Source organism: Eubalaena glacialis, chromosome 2 (assembly GCF_028564815.1).
Source record: "Eubalaena glacialis isolate mEubGla1 chromosome 2, mEubGla1.1.hap2.+ XY, whole genome shotgun sequence".
In the NCBI taxonomy this organism is placed as follows: domain Eukaryota; kingdom Metazoa; phylum Chordata; class Mammalia; order Artiodactyla; family Balaenidae; genus Eubalaena; species Eubalaena glacialis.
Window position 1 is genome coordinate 10477784 of NC_083717.1, and position 23950 is coordinate 10501733.

The window sequence follows — 23950 nt, forward strand, 5'->3', positions numbered from 1 at the left end:
AAATGGTCCATAGCAATCAGATATAAGGTCTTGTACATTGGAAGGATAGTTCATCTGTCAAAATCTTTGTGTTAGAAAGGATTCATACTTCAGGTTCATAATTTTCAAATGTTCTTCCGTAATTATGGGCACAGATAGAAATACCAGAAGGAGGCGGGAGAATCGAATGGTTGCCGTAGTCATTTCTTTCTGAATCACCTTTCTTTTCTTGGAAAATGGAGAAAGAGATCGAAGTTGACAATATCAAGGAACAAAGGCAGAGCAAAATTATCCTCAGATCACATGACCTGGACTTTCTGAGCAACGTTGAGTGAACTTACATCCAACTTGAGCCCAAGAAACTCGTGCAGAAATCAGAGAGTACAAGGAACGTGCTGATAGGTCAACCTCATTTCAGGATGTGGAAACAGCACGGAAACCAAAGGAAGAAGATGCCAGTATGAGATCACCTGGGCTTTTTAGTCTGAGAATACAGTAACATGTAACTATTTAGGGATCCAAATCCACTTTAGGGAAATCGTAATTGGAAGACAAATTACCTTATGTTTTTCTACCCTTGGAGAAGCTGAGAAATGAGAGTTGTCTCATGGTGGGGACCTAGGCTTGGTAGAATGAATGATGTGCCCCCCCCCAAAGATGTCCCTTAAACCTGTGACTATGTTACCTTACATGGCAAAGGGGCCTTTGAAGATGTGATGAAGGATCCTGAGATGAAAGATTATCCTGTGTTACCAGGGTATAATCACAAGAGAAAGAGGGAGACAGGAGAATCAGGGCCAGCGAAGGAGATGGAAGCAGAGGTCAGAGATGGGGGCGGGGGCATTGGAAGACCTGCTGCTGCTGGTTTTGAAGATGGAAGAAGTGGCCCTGACCCAAGGCAGGCAAGCAGCCTCTAGAAACTGGAAAGGCAAGGAAATGGATTCTCTCCTACAATATCCAGAAGGAACACAGCCCTGCCTGACCCACTGCAGATTTCTGACCTCCAGAACGGCAGGATAATGAATTCATGTTGTTTTAAGCCGTGAAGTTTGTAGTAATTTGTTCCAGCAGCAATAGGAAAGTAAAACATCAGAGGCTGCTAAATTTGATGCCTATAAATCGAGGAAGGGCATTAAATTAAAATGCTATAACATGACTGAAAGCAAGATGCTAAAGATGCTAAAGATAAATCATTCATTTCCTTTAATTCCATGGCTAGTGGAGTGGTTGTGAATTGTATTCACTGGCTTCCAATCTGTACTTGCCTTTTGTTTCCTTGTTATGAACTCACACACACACACCACTTAAAATAGGAGAAAGAAAGGTTCTGTAGTAGATCTGAGTCCTTCCCCATCTCCTAGCTCCCTGGCCCTCAGAGGGCTTTTCAATCTCTGAGGCAATTGTTTCCTAGACTCTAGGCTACCTTGAAGCAGATGTCGTGAAGGAACAATCTTAGGAATTACGCAGCAGGTGATGCTTACGAACACCTGTCAAGAACAGACTCTGGTTCCCTGCAGGTCGCGTGTGGCAGGAGAGTTTGGAACCAAGACCTTGCTCAAACAGCTGCTCTGTGGCTTTGAACTTGCGTGCTGCAATGCCCTGGCACATGCGAGAAAGATGGTGGCTTGGCAGGCTAAAGCTGTTTGGCTTCATTTATGAGCACAGGATGGGCCATTTTTCCAGTGCCTAAGTGGTAGTAGGAACGATGACATTAACTCTTTAAAGGCCATGGAAGGAATGCGAAGCACCATTCCCTGGAGCACCAAACTCTCAGCGTCCTGCCCAGACAGCAGCCTGGCAGTAGACAGGAGCCTGTGCTTGGCTGAGACAGATCCGGCCCAGAGATGAGATATGACAGTCACTAGACCATTTCTCTACCGTGATAAAACCTCTGGTTAAGTCAGCCGCAAAAGTGTCTCACGGAACCAAGAGGGTAGAATATCTGATCGGAACTTTATAACAGAAAGATTGTATCAACAGGATACTTGGGAGTTTTGAGTTATATAGGCACAGCATTGATGATGCAATGAGTTCATAGTTACTCTACCCTCTCTCCTCCTCCCATTCCCCCAACACGTGACATTATTACAGAGAAGTAAGTACAGGAATGAGGGGTAAAAGCATTCTGCTTTCTCTTTGAGCATTTTCTTGAATTTCAAAGACAAAGGAGCTCACCCCATTTTACCACCCAGCTGATCTCTCCCCTCATTCTCTCCCAAGAAGTATCTTCTGGAAAGAGAAACCATGGGGTAAAGTATCTCCAAATACCATCCCTTCAACCGGGGCTTTAAGGAATATAACCTTAAACTTGGAAAGAACGTTGACACCTACATGCTCAGATGTGAAGGCAATGAGCCTGGGGACCGCAGCCATCCCTTTCTCCTTGACTTCAGGGAACATCTTAAAGCGCGCAATCAGCATAGCGTACATGTTGGATATAGCGCCACCTAAAGGCAGAGCAACAACAGTTACCTCTTCTAGTCATTGTCAACATCGTCATTTCACATGCAAGCAACATTCTTTATTTCCATTGACCTAGAGTCCTCCTTGGACACAGGAGAAGACCTTCTTACTGGCTGTCCTTTGAGTTGAATCCTCAGACTCAAAGGCACTAGCTAAGAGAGTCCAGAGAAGGAGCATTTAGCCCAACTCTAGGATGGATGCCAGCCCTCCACACCCACCTCTGTCACTGCAGTTGACTCTGCTCTTGCTAGGAGCCCTTTGAAGAGGCTTTTAAGAACTTAAAAAGTGTTGCCTTCCTTCTCGGCTTGACAGTGTGGTCATTCTGCATTAGGCCTGTGATAAACGTATATCCTCATGGAGAGGACATTTCTTTTCATTTCAGCTCACGCAATGCCTTGCACTTGGACAGAGAAAGATCATTTGCTACTAATGAGGTGGACTGTTAACAGTCCTTACAGGATGAGGGTAAACATCCAAGCCCATCTCATCACATTCATCTGTTAATTCCCCCCAAATGGTTCTTCCCTCTCAATGACATCATTGAAATATAATTTTAATGCTTAAAATTTCATAATTATAGGAAAATACACAACAAAGGGAATTTTAAGTCCATATTGAATTACTATTCATGTGTCGTCCTAAGGTTGTGAAGGATTTCATACCATAACATCTGTATCTTATAAGTAGAGTCTCATTTGACAAGCAAAGAAAAGTGAGCTTCTCCCCAGGATTGTTGGAAAGTTTAGGATTTTTGCTAACCAGGTAAAAGACAGATTGTTGCAAATGCAAATGAATATGCTGGTGTGGGAGCTGTGAGACCACGAGGCAGAGTGAAGACACCGCGAGCCCCCCCAACCCACAGGGGGAGGCGCCCGGGCTCTGCCATCACGTGAGTTCTCTGAGTTCCTTTCCCTTCTGGTGGCTGTGGAGCAGGAGGGTTCTCTGTACCAAGCTGGATGGCCCACGCAGGGCCATGATCTCTGCCTTGTCTCTGCCCTGGGCTCTGATGCAAGCAGGCAACCTGTCAAAGAGCAGTAGTCACCCAGAGCCTGGCTCTGTCATCAGTCAGAATGAGGGCAATCCCTACCTCTTCTGGACCCCAGAGACATAGAACAAATAGAATCCAGGTCAAGCCTGCTCTGAGCAGACACCTTGTCTAAAAGGCTGATGGTGCAGGATGCTGGTGGGCAAAGGACCAGCTTTTAAAGGAAGTTTCACTCTAGCTCATGGTTTCTCCATCCTGGCACTCAGGGGTATTTCAGGCTGGTTAATTCCTTATGGTGGGGCTTCCCTGGGCATCCCTGGCCTCTACCCACCAGCTGCCAGTAGCACTACATGCCCCCAGCCCCCAAATGAGTTGTGACAATCAAAAATGTCTCCAGAGACACTGCCAAATATCCCCTGGGGGCAAAATAGCTCCCAGTTGAGAATCGCTGCCCTAGTTCTTTTTAGAGAGGCTGGGGAGAAAGGAGAGAGGAAGAAAAAGGGGAAGATGGACACAGAGAGAGTGCACTTCCCAGGACAATTGTCCAGGGAGTCCCACTCTGCTTCCCACTCTTTGTCTCACGGCTCAGTCATTCTCCATCTAAAGGTTCAGCCGTCCAGAGAGGGATGAAGAGGCTCCTGGGTCTCCGGACAGAGCAGACTGCACTGTGTAACACAGGCAGGAGGACAGATGCATGAGCCCTACGTGCTCTTCTTTCCCAGGAAGCTCCCAGAGAAAGGGTGCAAAAACAAGACCCGAAACATTCTGAAAATCCTGTTAGATAGGAAAAGGTCTGTGAATAAGTCAAGATTTCCCTGAGCGGTGACGTTCTCCAGTTCCCTCTGGCTCCCGGCTGAGGGTTACATCCCGTAAACAGATTTCTTCTAGAAGTCTCAAAGGGCTTTCCATGAAGCATGTCGCCTCTCGCTGTTACAGATGGAGGTGTAAGGAAACTGGGCTGCACTATATATTCAAGCACAGACCTAACTCTTCATGTCTAGTCCCAGGCAATGGGACCCTCAGGTCTCAGGCACATAGATGTGTGATTTCCCTTATGTCCACCCCTTAAATCATAAGACCCTTTCCCCAGGAATAAGGCTGGATGCTACCCAGAAAGGCATCCATTAACAAGTGAGGATGCTATGATCCATCTCTCCTCTGTAACGCCTTGTAGAAAGCAGGGCAGAAACAGGTTGCTAATGACCTTTTCTTTTGTCCCCTCCCGATTTTGCAAGGTCTACATTACACTGTAGCCTGGCATCTACGGCTTCCATCTTGGGGTCAGAGCATGTGGGTCTTCAGGATCTAAGGAAGGAGCCTCAGGATCAAGTTCTAGTCGCTTCTACCTGATCATTCCCCACCACTGAGGAGGGTGGCAGCCCTTAGTCCATACCTGGCTTAGCAGAACTGCCAAAGAGGAGTCTTTCTCTGGCTCTGTATTTTCTGGGGCAGGTGGGTCCCAAGACCAGCCAGGTAAGTTAGGCCTGGCCCAACCCCCGTTAGTCACCTTTTCCGGGGCCACAGGAGCAGCCGTTCTCTTCCCATTCTTGGGAACCATTAAAAGAGAGCCCAAGGTGCTCCTGGTTCCCTCAGGACACCTCAATCACACAACCGATCTTACAAGAGAAGGAAGAAGAAACAACGTTGATCTCTGTACCCTACCTAGTTCCTCATGAAAAAACACCTTAAGAGCATCAGTTCCAGTTAATGATGACAAACTTCCCTCAATTGGGGATGGTTTTCCAAAGGAACACTAAATACTCAGTTCCCTACAAAATAAAGCTAGCTTAAAATTCATCACAGCTGGTGTTCAATGACTTCAAATTAAAAAAGGCAAATTTTCCCTTTCATTTAACTAACACATTTTCCTTCAGCACCTGAAAACATATGCTATAGCTTTAAAAACAGAAAATAAAATAGCCAATCTGAGCTTGTAGATAAAGCTGCTTAGTTTAAGACTTGGCCCTGAGGCCGCTGTTACTCATCACCATTTCCTCCCTCTGCCTTCTCTTCACTTTCTCTCTCCCTCATCACCCCCTTGTCTTTGTAGATTTGCTGAAGAGGGAGCACGACTTGGCCTTTGCTCTGCCTGACACAACGGCAGGTGTGGCTCTGGCCTCCCCAGCGGGGTCAGTCTCCGTGGACTGAGCCCTGGGGCAGTAACACCCATTCTGAAGACCCCTCTCTTGCCGCTGAGGAGGTGACAGTCTGCACGCCAGGTTTCCTTTCCACGGGTCAGTGACTCTGTCTCTTCCCACTGCCTTCCTAACTTTTATTTCATCTCTGCATCAAACCGAGGTCACGCACACAGACCCAGGAACCAAAAGCAGGACTTTCTGTCTCAGGTTGATTTTCTTGGCTGGAAGAGGTGTAAATAACGGAGCTTAGAATGCAATGGCTGGTGATAAAAGGCAGGATGGGAAAGACTGGAAAGACTGAATGACATCATAAAGAAGCAAAAGAATGAGAAACCTCTTGAAGAAATCGTCACCCTCTTTTTTAGCTCTAAGAAACTCCTCCTTTCACTGATGCTTGGGAGAGTGAAATCCCCTTATTCTAGAATTCCCTTATTAGAAATCTTCCCTCCTTTGTTCCACATGATCCATACATCCTATGTGTAGGATCACAGAAGTACTGGGTTAATATCATTGCTGATTAGGCTCTTTTCGAACACAAATAATTAATATTCAAGCACGGTGTAGCTGGCTTGTAGGCGTGGTCAATGGTCACATGCACTTAATCACATTCATTCTTTTGATCAATATATAGCCTATTTAACCTAATGCAGAAACACAGACTAGATATTTAATCATTTCTAGGTTCATAATAAGGCATGACATATCAGAAGAAAAAACACAAAGAAAGGTTAAAATATCATATACCAGGAGAAAATATCCCATCGCCAGAGCCCCCAGGCCAGCCAATGATTTCTCTCATTTTCTTTAGCGTGACATATTCCAAAAGCACAAATACTGGAGCAATTTCATAGGTGAACCTGAAATGTAGTAATGGCCACATTTTATGTCTGTAACTCAAAGAAATAATTCATCATTACAATATCTACAGAACAATTTCAATCTGCAGAACAATTTACAATTATAGCACTGAGCGGAGAGAAAAAAGTTTTGCTTGGTTTTCTATGTTCCTAAAGTCAAGAGCTTCAATCATTGGCTTAATGAGCAAGGGTCATTTATCACAGTGAATAAATATATTGCAGAGTAACATTATAACACTATCTAAAAGACAACATCTGGTCCCATTTCTCTCCCATATTATATATAATTATAAATCCAACATGCCCCAAAATGTCCCTTTTGTGTTTAGAACATGGTGTATAACTTTGATTGCATGAAAGATATATCAGGACTATCTTTTAAGCTAAAGTAAACATCCATACTCCTCTGAAGTTCGTCTCACTATTTTAGGGGCTACTTAATAAAAAGAGATTTTTCACATGAGAGGTAGAATAAAGATTATGGAATCTCATTAATAATTATCCTGGATTACACAAAAACACATTTAGCTACTTACATGTTAGTGTTTGCTGTTGAGGTCAGCCAGTCTGCTGCTAATCCAACCATATCCAGTCCTGTAGAAAGTTGATTGAAATATCTGGGATGCCCTGAATTAGACAGAACACCAGAATCAGGATGAATCCAATGAAAATAAATGCTTCCGAAACACATGATTTCTCTAGCTAAAGAACCTTGAAAGATCCTTCAGTAATAGGAAATCCAAACTCAGAAACCCATCTCTCTCTCCCTCTCTCTCTCTCTCTCTCTCACACACACACACACACACACACACATCCCAAAGGAGCATTTCCTTTAACAAGAGAAACTGTTTTGGGTTTTGATATTTCTTAAAACACGCTCTAAAAATCTTCCTTTAAACATACCCTATAAAAAATAATAATCGTGATTTGCAATGTGGACACTAGTTTATTTTCTAGCATTCTTTCAATATATTTGCAAACTCAAATGCCAGTGCAATCCAAAGCTATTCAAAGACAGATGACTCTTTGTTTACACTTGTGCTGTTAAAAAATCCTTTTCCATTGAAGTTGTCCTGGGAATCAGTCATGTACCATGACATCCACCAGGCATGCTAACATCCATAGTAATATCAGTGACAAATGGCTGATGATCAGAAAAGACAAGGCAAAAATGAGAAAATAGGACACTCTGTTGAGTGGTTTGCCCTGGACTCAAAAGGTGATGACTGTCTAAAGATGGTATGAACAGACCTAATTGCCAATTCTTTTCTGTCTGAATATTCGATCATAAACAACAGAGCTCCTTCTTAGTTGCAATTCAAAATAAAGCTAAATACAGTCAACATCACTGTCTTGTCAACAAGATACATGAAGGTATAGTCAATGGACTGATCAGTCTATTAGCCAGGCTTATCTAATTAACTTCTGGATTCCTCTAAAACTCTCTAAAGGGGTTGACACCCAAACACTCCTGAGGGTATTATTTAAAATGTGATTGTAAAGATCTCATTAGAATTCCATTTCCTTGTCTTGCCCCACACAAGCCTATCTATAAATCTGTGATTTGTTTAGCAGCGAAAATTTTGGAAGATTAACAATTATGGAAATAGCCTCTGATGAAAAGGCATCTGCCACTTACTGGACACCTGTCTGAAGCCTGGGGATGTGGGAGTCTCTCATGCCAGCATGGACAAAATAAGATAAAGGAAGGCAATGGGGAAAGCAGAGACAAAAGTCAACACAAAGCTTATCTCGGGACCAGGACCAGAGCCGTTCTCTTATCAGCCGCGGGCATGTGGCCAGACAATGAGACCCCGAGAAAAGATAGGAGCTGGGAAAGAGCACATCTTAAAGAGATTGGGGTTTGGGCAGCTCTCGCTCATTCTTCGGCCCTGCACGGTGCCCTTCAAGCTTTTTGCTCTGATGCTGACCCCGTCAGTCTGTGCATCAACAGAAAGGGAAACAGACTTCCTGCGTATTCCTCTCTGCCTCATTGCTCCCCATTTCATTAGCGCTCACAGCTGAAATCATAGCCCTCTTCTCCCTCCTGAGGACCCTTCATTCCTCTTTCCCTAAGCCATTTCTTTGAAGCGAGGAAATTAGTAAGGATTAGCAAATCTATCCATTAATCAACTCTCCCAACTCACATGCATTTTCTGGACAAATCTGGTATCTATGATCACACACTAACTCTATGGAAACGTTGGCATGAAAACCTCTGCATAAAATTGAGAGGGATCCCAAGATATGTGTTGTGCCCCAGGTAATCAGAAGGTCAATTCACCCTGATGACTTCGGGAAACTGTGGAAAGAACTTTGATGCTTCAATTGCTTGGCTTCCTTCTTCCATAAATTTTTGACCTTGGTCTATTTCACCTAAATCTCTCCTGCCTCAAAATCTGCATTCACTGATAACGATGTGGAAACACGCAGGGAGATGTTTTGACAAATCACAACAACGTGTCCTCTTGATTTCTGCAGAAATATTATATTTGCTCGTTTCCCATGAACCTATAGGCTGCCGCCGAATCCAGGTAGGGTTCCCTGAGACCTGCCTGCCTGCTGTCCTAGCCGCTACTGCTGCTGCCCCCGCCCCCAGCCCTGTGTTGCGAGCCAGCGCCGGCCAAGGAGTCGGGTGGCCACGCGCTGCCGTGGAGACAGCGAGTTTGAAACCAGAGATTAGAGCTGCTCTCGCCTCTGGACCGCTCCCCACAGATCAGCAAATGAGCCAGGAAGGATGAGCAGACTCTGTGAACAGCCAGCCGCAGGCAGCTCTGACCCTGGTGTCCACAGTCCGCTGGGAAGGGGCCCCAAGTCGGTCCAGGCTGCTCTCTCTGGACCTGCGACACACACCCAAGGATGGCCTCGTTTACTGATGCTTCAATGCCTTTGTCTCATGGCTGAGTTCAGAGATTCAAGACAAGATTAAGCCCTCCACCACCCCACCCCACCACTAGCAAACCCAACGACCCTAGCAAACGCTAATTATTCCAGAATTTTGTCATTCTCTGCACTTCTCAGTTTTCTTTTGCAACATTCCTTACAGAGGTAATTTTAACAATGCATGAAGACTTCCCCCCTGCCCCTCACTTCTCTCTAAGCCTGGAGTCCAAGTGGAAATTAGGTTAAGGACTCTCAGTAGAAAGCAGATGACAACATGCATTTTACAAAAGAATCTTCTGAGGAGCATTAACACGCCTAATGATAGTAGTGATGGTAACTGCTTCACAGACCCTAAATAGTACTAGTTGTCAAATACAAGTTACAGCATGAAACCTATAAACTTGCCAGTCAAAAAGGAAGGTGACAGCTGTTAATTACTTGAAATGCTATTGGGGGTGGAGGGAAGGACCAGAAGACTACATATGTTATGAATAATATTGATACTGAATTAATATTGATATGTCTTGGTCAGAAATCCAACTCAATCATACTTTTTCTGACCTTTAAATAAAATGCATTAGAGCTACACTGACCAACAGTTTCACAAGCCTTATGGCAAAATCTAAGTGTTGAGTTGGCCCATCTTTTCCCGACACTAAATGGAACATTGACAGACAGAACTATTACTATCATTGACCTGCAATTTCCATTATCTTAACTCTTTAAATTGCATTTCAGGCACCACCAGCTTTTAAGGATGAAGATGTGAAACATTTTTATAGATTCTTTTTGGTTTGATAACAATCAAAATAATAGGTAGCAATTTACTGTTAATGTATTTAAATATTAGGTTGGGGAATAGGTCAAATAAAAATGAATTAAAAGCATTGCTCAGGTTTGCACCTACAGATACACAAAAATCTGGAAGAAAAACCATCTTTAGTACCTAGTACACACATCATGTGGACTCTCTGTGAATATAATTGAGAATGAAATCTAAGAAGTCTTCAAAACTCATACTCCATAGATTGAGTCTGATAGAAATCTCTGAGTTAAATTCTTTTCCCTAGGTATCTAATTCTAAGTCTATCCTTTCACAAAAGTGGATCATAATAGTAAGGGAAATCAATCTCCTAAGGCTTCTATGCATATCTTTCCTCTCTGTTCGTAAAAAGAACGTGCAAAAACAAAAATAAAACAAAACAAAGGGTTAAAAGTCACACGGCAAACATTCTTAAAATTTGTTGTTGATTAGAATGATACTGATAATTCATGTAATTCAAAACTTGCAAAGAAAAAGATTAAGTTTCTAGGGCAATTAATATTTTGTGATATTTTACATATTTATTTGTTAGCAAATCTTTTTTAAGGCTACAAGTCAATTTAGATCCACAAGGTCTCCCCTCCCCCCAAATTCATTCACGTTTATTTTTATTGCTTTAATGAAGTGTAGTGCCACCATGTATCAGGATGATTAGAGGCAAAGTAGAAAACGAAGGGGTAATCATAACCTGGGGAGATGAATAGCTGACTTTGTGTAGATAAAATGAAAGCTTAGAGTGCACCCACATAAATGTTACACCTGGGGCTATAAAATGGATAGAGTATGAAGAATACTATAAAAAAGCAATAAATACAAAATAGACTAAAAATGTTTGCCCTTAAGGATATCTGATTTCCCTCTATCCCTTTTTTCTTTGTCTTATATACAGAATGGTTAGGAAGCACGAACATCCTTGTATAACATGGCTGAATTGTTAAGCTAGTTTGTATTGTGTTTTCTTTTGTGTACATTTATTTAAAAATAGAGGAAACCTGGAGTTCAAATCTGAAGTCTTGGTCATTTGAGACAATGCCAGAATATTATACCGCTGCTTCAACCATTACATGGATGGTTTGTCCAATTTCTGATGCTTTCTATGCCAAGGAAATACCAGCACTGCACTGGTATTTGGGCTTTTGTTTGGATCATGCCTTTTGCGCTTTCATTTATAGATTCCCTTTCTTTCTCTATTTTCGGTCACTTCTACAGGCCTCTGCTGACAAATGGTTGCTTCTACATCAGTGATTAATTTCCATGGTCAAATAGTGCAGTGTAAAATCTGATGATTTATACTTAGATAACGTTTCTGACATTATCAACTTCACAAGCATGAACAGTAACGGCAAAGGGTGCTATTGATGTTAATCATTCTAATCATGACTATTTTCTTAAATGACGAAAATAACTTTGTAAATCTGAAATTATCACTAACTCCATAAACTAAAACATTTTTATAGAAAATATTAAAGCTTTAAAAGAAAAAAAGAGCTTTATTATTTCTGATTGGACAATACCTGTTTTGATTGCATATTTTAGAGTTGTTTGGCAATGCATCAAAATTTCCTCCAAATTTTGTGGTTGGTCTGCCAATCCCCAGTTATATTCTTGAAGCAGCTCATTGGGGTAATGGAAGTCAATCACTTTGGTCGATCTATCGAAACTTTTCACCACATACTGAAGCAAAATGTCCATAACATCTTGCAGAAATGCCAAAGTGGGTCTTTCTCCATCACACGCTGGTAGCAGGTCTAAAGAATGGAATCAAAATGCCACATTTTAATTTTACAATGAAACTATCCAGGGCAAGTTTGTCAGCTGACAATTTCTCTTTGAACCGAGAGATTTTACGTTTTAAAAAAATCTTCTGGAAACGAGAGCATTTTCTTTAAAGAGGAGGGATTCTTCAAAGATGAAGGAATGAAAAAAATCACGATTTCTCTCCCTACCCCAAATTATTTCTTGCATTTCAGTTCATAACTTGTTTGCTTTCTTCCTTTCTTTTTTCTTTTCCTTTTCTTTCTTTCTTTTTTTTTAAGAGACTATGCCTCCATTCATTTGTTTCACCAGCGTTCGCGCTAAATGTTATTTCTCAGTAAATCATCTTAAATGATCACGGAAACACTTCAAGTCAGGAATGTTTGAGGAATGCCTTTGGGCAAATCAGGCAAAATGGATCATGCAATGTTAGGATCTCTGGCCTATTACGAAAGCCCACTGTTTCCAAAGACAGCGTGTGTGTGTGTGTGTGTGTGTGTGCGCGCGCGCGCGCGCGCGTATGTTTGGGTGACCGCGTGTGTAAGCGCAAGGGAGTAAAACCGCACGCAGGGCTCACGTGAATCGTTCTCCTGTGAAAACACAGCTACAAATTACTCTTGCGATCTAAAGACCTAGAAAGTCTCAGCAATTTTGAACTGGAAACCGCGTCCCACCCGAGGCCTCAGCGGCACCGAGGAGCGGCCCCGGAGCTCCCTTGGAACGCGGGCGCCCAGCGCCAAGCAGAGGCCGGGGTCGGGGTCGGACCGAGGGGGCAGGCCCAGCCTTTCTCGCTGTCGGCTGAAGGTTCTCCTAAGGTCCGCTTCCGCCCTCCACCTCGACGCCCCGGCTCAGGCTCCCGGCGCGGGGTCCCTCCTGGCCGCGGTGGGCGGGGCAGGGCGAGGGGCAGAGGCTCCCGGGGGCCCCGCGAGGCGCCTTTACCTGTTGCGTGTAGAAACGCGTAGTTGACCCCCGCTTTGGGGCAGCTGCAGGGCTTCTGGTTGCAGGCGCAGGCGGCCTTGCGGGAGGTGGCCCTCGGGGGCTGGATCCCGCCGCTCTCCGCCGGCTTCTCGGCGTCCCCGTAGAGCAGGGCTGGGCAAGGACACGGAGCGCGGACCTCGGTCAGCCGCCCGCCGGCCCGGCTCCCAGCACCCCGCCCGTCCCCGGCCAAAAATCAAGCATCTCCGACCCTCGATGGGATGCGGAGCTGAGAAGGTGGCTTTGCCCCCCGCGGGCTCCGAGGCGCCTGGCCACGTCCGCCTCCCTCCCCCGGGCACCGGCACTCACCGCACAGCTTGTTTCCGATGCCGCCCGTGAACTTCTGAGCCACCTGACACCAGGCCCTCGCTGCAAGGAAAGACAGGCAGGAGGAGAGCGAGGCCGTAAGAAAAGAGCAGAAAGACGTGTGAAATTTCGTTCTTTGTGAACGACGTCAACGTCAACGGGGTCCGGGAAAGGCTGCCTGCGGCCCCGCACAGCGGGCAGGTGCGGGAGGCGCGCGGGAGCCTGGCGGTCTGGCCCGACCCTCGGTTCGCTGATTTGTTCCCCAAGGAGCAGCCCACACCGTGGCCCTTTGCACTTGCCTTCCAGGTGCCACTCGGTTAGGGCAAAGTCCCCTTCCTGCCTCGCTTGGGCGAGTTTTCCTAGACACCAGGGCTGTCCATTTCCTCACAGGCTCTCCTTCCAGACAGAGAATTCTCCCCCCTTTCCAGTTTTTCTTTTCCCCACCGCCACTCCGTCCCTCTCCAGGGTCCAGACACGACGATGGCGGCAGTGCCCCAGGCCCGCAAGTTTGGTGTCCAGGAGACGCCGCCGTGTTTGGGGGGCTCTCCCAGATTTCAGCGGAAAGGGCCAGAGATTCTCTGGGCATCTTCCCAGGGGGATAAGAGCCTGGAAGGGGGGGGGGGTTGGTCTCTTGGGTCATCAGGGACACACCCCGAGGGCAGGGCTAAGCGTCCGAAGTTTCCCACTGCAAGTGGAAAAACCTCTTTCAATCTTCCCCAGCCCCGCAAACCCCAGTCCACCCGCAAAGCTCGCCTCCTGCAGGTCCCGGTTCTCCTACCTGTGCCAGGGTTCTCGGGATCCCCGGAACCATCTTCAGACGCGAAGGACCAAAAGCCGGAGCCGGGAGATGCCATCGGCTCTGCGAGGCTGGAGCAGGACGCCTCCGAATGCGAACTGTCGGCGAGCTGCCCTCCGATCCGCCCTGCGCGCGCGCGCGTGCGTGTGTGTATGTGAGTGTGAGTGTGAGTGTGCGTGTGGCGGGATGAGGACACCGCGCGGGGACCGGCGCGGCCGCCCCGCAGAGGGTGGGTGTCACACAGGGACAGGAAACGTGCGTGTCTGCGGGTGCGTGCGCGCGTGTGTGTGCTGGGAGTAGAGCTTAGAGACGTGGCAACGCTCTGAAAGCTTTGGGGGTTGAACAGAGAAGGCAGTTGCGGGGTCCTCACAGCCAGGAGATGGGAAAGCGCGGAGCGCCGGAGCGATTTTGAAGGAGAGGGAGCCCAATAGGGAAGGATGAGGGGACGGCGGAAGAAAAAGCGGCAGAGGGAGGGAGCTGAATCGTGAGAGTGCGAGGCAGACAGTGCGCCAGAGCTGGAGTCAGCGTGAGTGGGTGGGAGGCGTGCAGGAGCCCCCCGGGGAGCGTGAGGCGTGATGGCGCTGGCTGCCCCCGCGGGCCCGGGGGCGCGGTTCGGAGTGCTCACGCGGCTGAGCGCGCGTGCCTCAGCAGGGGTAGACCAGAGACCTTGGCGAGGCGGGAAGGGTGGTCGAGACAGTCCTCTATTTGCCTCGGTTGGTGTATTGTTTGAGGTCTGGCTCCCGCTGCGGGGAAGGAGGCGCGATTCCCGCGCCGCCTTCCTTCAAGAGGGTGCTGAGGTCGCTGTGACCCCGGGACCCCTGGCGACTGGACCGGAATCGGAATCGGGAACGGTTCGCGAGCCTGGGGAAGGGACGGTGGGGAAGGGCATCTATGCACTGATGGGCTCAATTCAGCTCCTTAGTGGAGCCTAATGCCTGCCTATTGAGCCGCGCAGCCCCGGGGGCGCACCATTCCTGCGCTTCGGAGCGCGCGGTCGCAGAACCCACCGTCCAGGTTCCGACTGACGGCTGGGGAGAAAAACTGCTGATTGAGGCAATTAAAATCCATGCTGGAATCTATCACCAAGGACCTCAGCCTGGGCAGAGAAATGAACGGACACTTCTTGGAAGGGGACTAGGAAGAGAGCTAGAGCCGGCAGGGTTGACGGCTGATGGGGGATGGGATCAGGTCATTTAGTGACCTTGGCCTGCGGAGGCGCGGAAGGGCCCGCTGCTTACGTGTCACGGGAATCGGTGTGTGCGTGAGAAGCGTGCACCGAGTTTCCAGTAAGCAATCTGAGCTGTCCAAAGGCTGAAAGAAGGCATGGCCTGCTGGGCCTTCGTTTTAGAGGGCCTCAAATCAATGACCACCTGATCACCCAAGGGAATCTTCACGATAGGGTGGGGTGGGGGGAAACGGGAGTTTCGCTATTTCTGAGGCTTGGTGGTAATGGGTTTCTCCTTTCCTGAGAAAGTCATAATCTCTCCTCTCTTACACTTTCCTTTCTCTACAAGCTGTTAAACAAAGGGAGGGCGCCTTGAGGATTTGGGGCCCGTTGAGTTCTCGTTGCTTTCCCTTGGCAGTTAAGATGAGTGTCAAGTTTGCCTTGCAGCTCCTGGGTGCGCAGAGAGAGGGTGAGGATGAGCCTGGCTGGGAAAGTGCTGCGTCCGGCCTCCCACGGCGCATTCCTCGGCGTGCTGTTCCCCTTGGGCGAGCGCTTCTCATTTCCACTGTGTTCACAGGACCTTCTTTCTATGCTCTCCGAACCAAGTTACCAAAGCTGCTGCTAAAGCAGAGACCCACGGATCCTCAGTCTTGGCTACCATCCCTCGATCCTCGCTTAGGAAGGGCGTCATGGGTCCCGGGGACCATGGGCCGTGGGACACGTGCCCGAGCCTGGAGGATCCGTAGGATCTGCACCGTGGCCTCCGGACCTGAGCCCAGGAGTGGGAGCGGGGAAGGGCGCTGGACAGGTCCGGCCTTAGGCCTGGCGCAGAGCCTGCCGTGCCGAGAAGCCTGCGTCAAGTTGTGGCCGCGCGGTTGGCACGAACCCTGGCCTGCGTTCCACCCCTCTTTCCGGCGATCCCGGCTCCAGTGCTCCAGTGGATCCAGGTGACAACTCTAGGGGGGTCAGGGCTTCGTGGAGTGGCCGTCTGCGCCGCTGGCAGAGCAGCTTCAGGGCTCCTGCTCCAGCAGCGCTGATGCGAGCCGGAGAGACCCGTCCTTTGTTTAAATCCACACCAAATCCTGCACATGTTTCACTTCGGAGTCAGCAAGGCTGGAGTTGAACTTTTCTGCTATGAATGAGTGGTCAAAACCCAAAAGGTTCTTTAAAACAAGCATTTAAAACACACACAAAGCCGCGAAGAAAGAAACGGATTAAAATACGAGAAAGTTAGAAATCACAAAGCCCGAATTTAATAGATTTTTAAAAACGCGATGACTTTAAATCCTACTGTTTAAACGGCATTAAATCCCGGAACTCCAGGGTATTTTGAATCTAATGGTGGTATTTATGTTTCTTATTTAACACACCCTCTTCAGACGCACGCGGTATCTGATTTGTCTTTCCTCAACGCCAGCCCTGCCTAGACGGCAATTTGCTTTATAAAGACTGTCATTTCGAAAAAGAGCCCACTCCCCCCTCACTCGGGTCTGGGCCTGGAGATAACAAAAGAGCTCTGGGAGGTAATAATTACCATCATTAGTTCTCAAAGGAGGCAGCCACTGAATGGGAAGGGGAGGCAGGCCAGCGCTGGGGAAGAGCTTTCGAAGGCCCTTCCTCGAATAAGGGAAGAGAAAGCCACGCGCCAGGGGCCGCTGGAGGCGGCCGGTTTCCTGGGTTGACCTATTTCTTGTCCGTAGTTCACCCAGAAATTGCGTTGCAGGCCTGCCGAAGAATAGTGCGTGGTACAAGTTTTCCCTGGTGTCCTCCCGGCGCTTAAGTGTCAAAGGACGAAGAAGGAGAGATGGAAAGAGAGAAGGAAAAAGGAGAGAAAACAAAGAAATAAAAGAAAAAAAAGGAGAACAAAAACATTGCAACCGTTCACCGCACATGTTTGCTATTCTCTTTTCTAGTCCCACTTAAAAAGGGGGGGGGGGGAGGGATGGATTTTAGGGAGGGGCCCAATTGCCTCTCTATCCAGCATCCGGCTGGGGTGCCAAGGCTCTGGTCTGCAGGAGCCACTCCGGAAGCTTGGATTGAGTAGGCCCGGCCACGAAGCAGAGCTGTTTCTTCCCCCTAAGGCCTCCTGGTGGTGGGTGGACGGGTGAGAAGCGGCGGAGGGGGCCGGGCCACGTCGGGTTACAGATCCCCCTCCATCGCCCACCCCCAGGGTATGGTGCTCGGCTGCGCTGGTTTCGTGGGTGCCTAGGCCAGGCCCAACCACAGCCGTGCCGACGGTCCGCACCGCGGAGGTGGCTCCTCGCTCCGGGGGGAGGCCGCGGCGTGAACCCAGGTTAGGGAGCGGGGCCTGAGCGCACTGGGCCTCGGAGCTCAGCCCTGCCGCAGTGGGAGGTTTCCCCTTGCGCGGGTCCTCCTGGTAAAAGGAAGAGGTTGTCCACGTCACCGCTGGGGACCTTTCGGTGCCAACTGTTTGGGATGGAGACAACCGTACCACCCACCGGGCGAGTGGCGCAACTAACGCTCTCAGCCAGCTGCACGCGCCCTCACTCTCTCCTCGAATATTTTCCCCAAGTTCCCTGGCTCGGGGCCGTGGGCGTATGAGCCAGGGACGCCGGCAGAAGAAACAAGCCCCCTTCCAGCCAAAATGCGGCTCCCAACTCCGCCGTCCAAGAAACCACCGCACCCCTTTCCATCACCCTCTCTGGGCTGTGTAGACGCGGAGGGCGTCACTTCCATAGAAGAGCTTAACCTGGGTTTTTAAATAAAATGCAGTCGACTGAAGAAGGCAAAAGGCTGCCCGCCCACCGCCCTCCCCTCCATCTTAAATACACTAAAATCCAGAGCAGTGGAGACGGCCCCAAATCTGCAGACTAGGAGAACCTTAAAAATCTGACAGTTCAGCTCGGTGGCGGGACTATAATTTTTATAGGCGGGGCCAAAGGAGGACACCTCGGTTGGGAAGACTGTGCGCGGAGTGGGAGAGACAGAGAGTCTGTGTGCGCGAGCGCGCTGCGTGTTGCAGGATTTGGAGATTTGTCTAGAGGCCACGTTAGTCTCAATTACGGGGTTCTACGTTAGATGGTATGTTTGGGATGGCTGGGGGGAGGGGTGTTGTTTGCTGATGGAGACAGAAGACACCGCACCCTCCCTCCCTGGGCGCTGCCACCTGCCACCTGCACAGCCGGACAGCAGGAGCCTGGGCCCAAAGGGGAATCCGGCGGACCAGCCCCGAAAGCCGCATACTTTCCAAGGCACTTCCTTTATTTAATAACCTTAATGACCAAGGGAAGGGATGAAGTTCATCTTCAAAGCCACCTCTCGCCCCCCGCCCCGGCTTTGTTCTGTCCTCACAGACTCAACCCGTCAGCGAGGATGCCGCGGGCCTGGCAGAGCCGTTTCCGAGAAAGACGAAATCTGTGAAGTTACCCAAAAGGAGAGAGGAGGGGTCGGCGAGAGCTCAGGCGCAGTCGGGCCCACAGAAGGAGTCGCAAACAAGTGAACAAAGAGACACATTGGGGGCCAGGGCCGCGATGCCCAAACCGGCGGCTGGTGAGAGGATGCGGGAGCGCGGAGACGCGGCGTCCGAAGGGCTCTCAGCTCTCCGCCCTCCGAGCACCAGAGGCTGGCCCGGGCACTCGAGGGGCGAGCACAGCGGGCAGCCCCTGCCAAGGCCAGGGCCGCGGCCCCAGCGCCTGATGGCGCGGTGCCTGAGGATCCCCCGCTTTGGCCCCGGCAAGCTCCGCAGTCTCGGGCACATCCCGACGGCGCCGGCCGCCGAGCCGCGGGGCTACACATGCTGAACGAGGCGCCGGCGCTGGGAGGTTTTGCGCAGGAGCCTCCTGTAGTCGTAGGGGTTGGCGGTGGGCCCATTCTCCTCCTCCTCGCGGTCCTCCGCCGCCCAGCACCTGCGAGCGAGACCCGGGGCCGAGCATCAGCGGCGCCCTCGCGCGCCGCGCATCCCCGCCCACCCCGAGTCAGGCGGGTCCTCCTCCCACACCTCCCACCAAACTGCGGGCGTTTAGTAACCGCACGTTCAAAACAGCAGGGCAGTGACCAAACGGACCTGCGACATTGCCTCAGCAGGTTTTCAAAACGCCTGAGCGAGAGGCAGAAGGGTTGGGGGAACCTGGTGGAACCCGGTTGTCTGAATGACAGCTAAGTAAAGCATCAGAAGGTGTAGTTCAGAAAGGTGAGTTTGGTTTGGCTTGAAATAAATTCACAACCAATAAACACTTTAGTACGTTCTGGTCAAACAGGAAACTCAAGGTGCCTCTACAGACAACCATCATTTTGCAACTGCTCAGTTGTTTCCTTAAAACGCTGCCCCCATTATCTGACCAACCCCTCCGCTAGCAGCAAGGAGTGGGCCCTGTCAGCTTTTGTAATGTTTCCACGTTTTCAGGGAGGCTGCTGGGTCACCTTCCTGAACCCACTGCTGGGAAGCCCTGCCAACATTTACCTTTAGGCTCTGCAGCTTGCCTGGGGAAGTGGGGAGCTCCCTAAAATGCAGCTACAGTCATTCTTTCATTTATTCATGGAGCACCTACTAAGTATCAGCCACCAGTGTAGGTGATGGGTGAACACAAGTCCCTGCTTTCCCAGCGTTTATAGTCTAGCGGGGGAGAGGACCATGGAGAGCTCCAATACACCAGGTGGCGGGAGGTCTAGAGAGTCCACAGAGAAGTAAAGCAGGTTCATGGGGAAAGGCTGACAGGTGTGTGCCTGTGTGTGTGTGTGTGTGTGTGTGTGTGTGTGTCTAAGCAATTTCATAGAGGGTGATCAGGAAAGGCCTCTCTGATAAGGTGACATTTGACGAGAGGCCTGAAGGAACGGGAGGAGCGAGCCAGGCAGATCTCTTGGGGAAGGGCAGTCATTCCAGGATGATGGAAGACCCACGTAAAGGTCCCAAGATGAGCGCGTGTATTGTGTTCATGGCACAACAAGGAGGCCACTGTGGCTTGAATGGAGCAAGCAAGGGGGAGAATAGTGAGGGATGAGAGCAGGGGGAATGAGGGGACAGTGTGACAGACAACATAGAGCTTTGAGACCATGGCAAGAATTTGAATTTTACTTAGAGCAACAGACAAATTGGAGCTTTCTGAGTTGAGGAGTGATTCAGGGGAAGTAAGGAGGCCTGTTAAGAGACACTGCAATAGTCTAAGCAAGACTGACAGGCTTAGGCTTGTGGAGGTTAGAATTGGTCAAATTTTGGTTATCTTGGTAGGTCAATCCAGAAGAGTTTGCTGAATGGATGTGGGGTGTAAAAGAAAGGAATCAAGAATGTCTCCAAGGTTTTTACCTTAAACCACAGGAAAAGTGAAGTTGCCATTTAACGAGATGCGGAAGGCTACAGGAGAGCCCCTCATGGGGGAGGGGGAGATAAAGATTTTGGTTTCAGTTGTGCTAAGTTTGAGATACTTACTAGATATTCAAGAGAAGATACTGAATAGGCGGTTGGATATATAAGCGCTGACCTACGCTAGAGATTTCAGTTTGGGAATTTTAGGTAAATAGGTGATATTTAAGGTCATGAGAGTATGTGTTGATGATGCAAACAAAGGACTGGGACTCTGCAGTGTTGAGAGGTCAGTGAAATGAGGAGGAACCAGCAAAGGAGAATGAGAAGCAGAGGGTGAGGTAGGAGGCAAACCAAGAGAAGTACCTGCTGTCCTGGAGGCCAATGGAGAAAATGTTTAAAGAAAGAGTGTCAAATGCTGCTGATAGGGTGAGATAAGGATTGAGAATCACCACTGGATATGGTGACCTTGGCAGAGACAGTTTCCATGGAGTGATGGGAATGGAAACTTGAGTATGGTGGCTCAAGAAAGGATGGGAAGAGAGGCCCAGGAGGAGGTAGGATCTCGCCCATCTATTTACTCTTCTGCTGTAATGAAGAGCAGGAATACGGGTGCTCTGGAAAGTCAAGGATGACTTCCAGATCGAGTCAAGGGTACTTTTTATGATGCGTCCAATTGGATCATGTTCGCAGATTGTCAGAAATGATTTGGTAAAGAGAACAAACATTCAAGATGCAGAAGAGAGAGGGGACAGTTGCAGGACAATGTTCTGGTGGACATGGAAGGACTAGGATTCAGTGCACAAAGGGAAGGTTTGGTCTTAGCTACAAGGACAGACAGTCATCCATGTTATCACTGACTACCTTGCACTTGCTTTCATTCATTCAAATTCATGAGACACTCAAATCATCATTGCTTTTGTCCCTGATTCCCAGACCTGCTCATACCTTCCTGGTGTACTTGGGTGGGGTGTGTGTGTGTGTGTGTGTGTGTGTGTGTGTGTGTGTATGTTCAGATAAATATATATATATTTATTTATTTATCTGAACACACTATATAATGTATTATATAATATATAAAAATATTTTATCAGAATAATGTATTAGTATCTATATAAAATATGTACTATATATTGCTATATAGGATAAATATATAAAATATGTAATATTTATTAGATCATAATTTAATATATATAAGATATATAAAATATTCTTTGTACAATAACATCTTCCAACATATAGTTTGGCCTGAAGTTTCTCTAATTGTCCCAAAAGGTCCTTTAGAGCTGTTTTTCTGTTTTGTTTTTGTTTTCTATTTTAAAGCCAATATCCTATCAAGGTTGACCTACTGCACTTGGTTGTTTTGTCTCTTTAATCTTCCTTAGTTTAGAAATATCCCGCCTTGGAGTTACCTGTCCGCATGGTTAGATAAGAATCCTTTCTCTCTAGAGTCCAGATCCTCAGATACAGATATAAGGATCGTATCTTAGACACGATTGCATCACTCCCTCCTCAAGCACCCAGCGTGGGTGCTAAAGGTTATCAGCTCTAAATTCAAAAAGGCCTGTGTTCAAATTCTAACTCTATCATTTATTATCTAGGTGACTATTTTCAGTATGAAACTATGCAGGCTTAGCTTCCTCATGTATAAAATAGGGCAAGGAGAGTAACCACCTCACTAGCTCCTGTGAGGATTAAATGAGATAAGAGCAAAGATAACAGGATAAGAGCACAGCCTAGCACACCGCGAGCACTCCACTGAGGTTAGCTTCCAGCTTCTAGTCTAGTGAACACTGCCTCGACATCCACAGACGCCACTGGAACACCAGGGAGTGAACACGATCACAGCAGATGTGTGCCTGCCGCTGCGGGGAGGGGAGAACACGCCTGAGGGGAGGCAGACTGGCTTGTTAAAACGGGAAGCAGGTGAGTCAGTGAGAAGCCATTTGAGCAGGGAGTGAAAGCCCTTGGATTTTAGTTCACTCACTCAGTGTGGGACTTCGGGCAAGTCCCGTAATCTCTCGGGCACTTGGTATTCTCCCGTATAGAACTCTGTGGTTGGACCAGAACATCTCTAAGCTCCAAGATGGAAGAATACATCTTCTTTTGGAGACAGGGGCAGAAATCATAGTTCAGGTCAGTTCTGGGCAAGCAAATAAAGATGATGACGGCCACCATTTATGGAACACCTTCCCGGCGCCATGTCTGGCATTAAGCGCCCCGCATTCATCATTTCATTTAATCTCTCCAACAACACGGCGAGGCAACTAGTAAATCCTTTTGCAGATGTGAAAACGGAAGCTTAAAGAGGTCTAGTAACACGGCAAGGTCACTCAGCTACTAAGTGGCAGAATCGGGACCCATCTAAGACCATCTCGCTCTAAAGCCTCTTCTCTTAACCACACAGCACACTGTAAAAGAGGCGGCCATGGGGGGGTCTGCGTGCCCTGGGCTGACAGGGTGTTTGCTTAGGATTTTGGAAAAACAGCTTCTCATTGCCTGGCGTTGCTCCCATTTCTCATATACCACATGTCCATCTTATTATGTGCCCTCAATTTCAAAACTTTACAAAGAATTTTTTGGGGAAAGAAAAAAACATTCCCAAAGTAGTAAGTAAGCTACAAATGGTTTAAGTTAAATGTCAAACAAAGTTGGTGGCGAAGTGAAAATCAAATCCAAAATACATATTTCTGTATGAATATTTCTCCCCAATTTTTTTTTGGTCTGACCTCACTGATTCTGAGAAATTACACAGCATAATCAAGAAACCAATAAGTAAATAAAATCACACTGGTTAGAGCTTAAACACAGGCTTTGGATATTATTAAACACAGATATTGTTTATAATTATATAGTATGACCATATAATTTATCATCCAAACCAAAGAACTTTTAAAAGGGAGTGCTCTTGAGGATTACACCAAGAAAACAGGTAAAAACTGGGATTGTGCTAGAAAAACTGGGATGTCTGATTACCCTACCATAATCCTTATGATTTTACTTTTAAACAACACATCAATCATAAGATGCAATGCTCAGTAAGAACGCTTTGTCATTAGTCCATACATAAATGAAAATGCTTTAGAAATGGAATGGTGACTATAAAATTGAAAATGCTGTCTTCAATGTACGTTTATTACCTTTCATCAGCTTTAAAACATTGATTCTGGAGTTCTTGCTGTTGTCTTCGTTCTCTTAAACTAAGGTTGTGTTCCTCTGGTCCAGGATGACTGGGCAAAATTTCCTTATAATAGAAATCTTCCAAATCTAATAATTTTCCCTGACTGCAAATGAACACATAAACACACCACAGTATCAAGCTGTCTACTCACTTAAACTTACAAGATACTTGTTTTCTTCGTTTAAAGTATTTACGATAATTAAGGAGTAACACATGTATGTCAACAGGAATGAGAGAGGTCTTGAAATGCGCAAAAACAGTATATACCATAAATTAAAAAGAAAAACAAACCCCTCACTTCTTACCTTTAAGAGGGCATTAGCTGCTGGAACAGCTTTTCCAAGTTCTACCACATTCAACTTGGCACCAAACTAGTAGTTACTAGAT

At 47.7% G+C, this 23950-nt stretch overlaps 2 protein-coding genes across 2 annotated transcripts in view; both read right to left on the bottom strand.

Annotated features, from left to right (window-relative positions):
• GAD2 (glutamate decarboxylase 2) overlaps window positions 1-14018 on the bottom strand; it is a 67848-nt gene extending 53830 nt beyond the window's left edge. The window contains exons 1-7 of the mRNA XM_061181577.1: window positions 13943-14018; window positions 13168-13227; window positions 12823-12972; window positions 11643-11876; window positions 6959-7049; window positions 6310-6422; window positions 2311-2426 (exon numbers count right to left, since the gene is read on the bottom strand). Coding sequence (XP_061037560.1) covers window positions 2311-2426; window positions 6310-6422; window positions 6959-7049; window positions 11643-11876; window positions 12823-12972; window positions 13168-13227; window positions 13943-14018 — 840 coding nt within the window. The remainder of the gene's footprint in view (window positions 1-2310; window positions 2427-6309; window positions 6423-6958; window positions 7050-11642; window positions 11877-12822; window positions 12973-13167; window positions 13228-13942) is intronic.
• A 4855-nt stretch (window positions 14019-18873) lies between these two features.
• Window positions 18874-23950, bottom strand: part of MYO3A (myosin IIIA) — a 171558-nt gene continuing 166481 nt past the window's right edge. The window contains exons 32-33 of the mRNA XM_061181578.1: window positions 23523-23666; window positions 18874-18991 (exon numbers count right to left, since the gene is read on the bottom strand). Of these exons, the coding sequence (XP_061037561.1) occupies window positions 18874-18991; window positions 23523-23666 (262 nt within the window). The remainder of the gene's footprint in view (window positions 18992-23522; window positions 23667-23950) is intronic.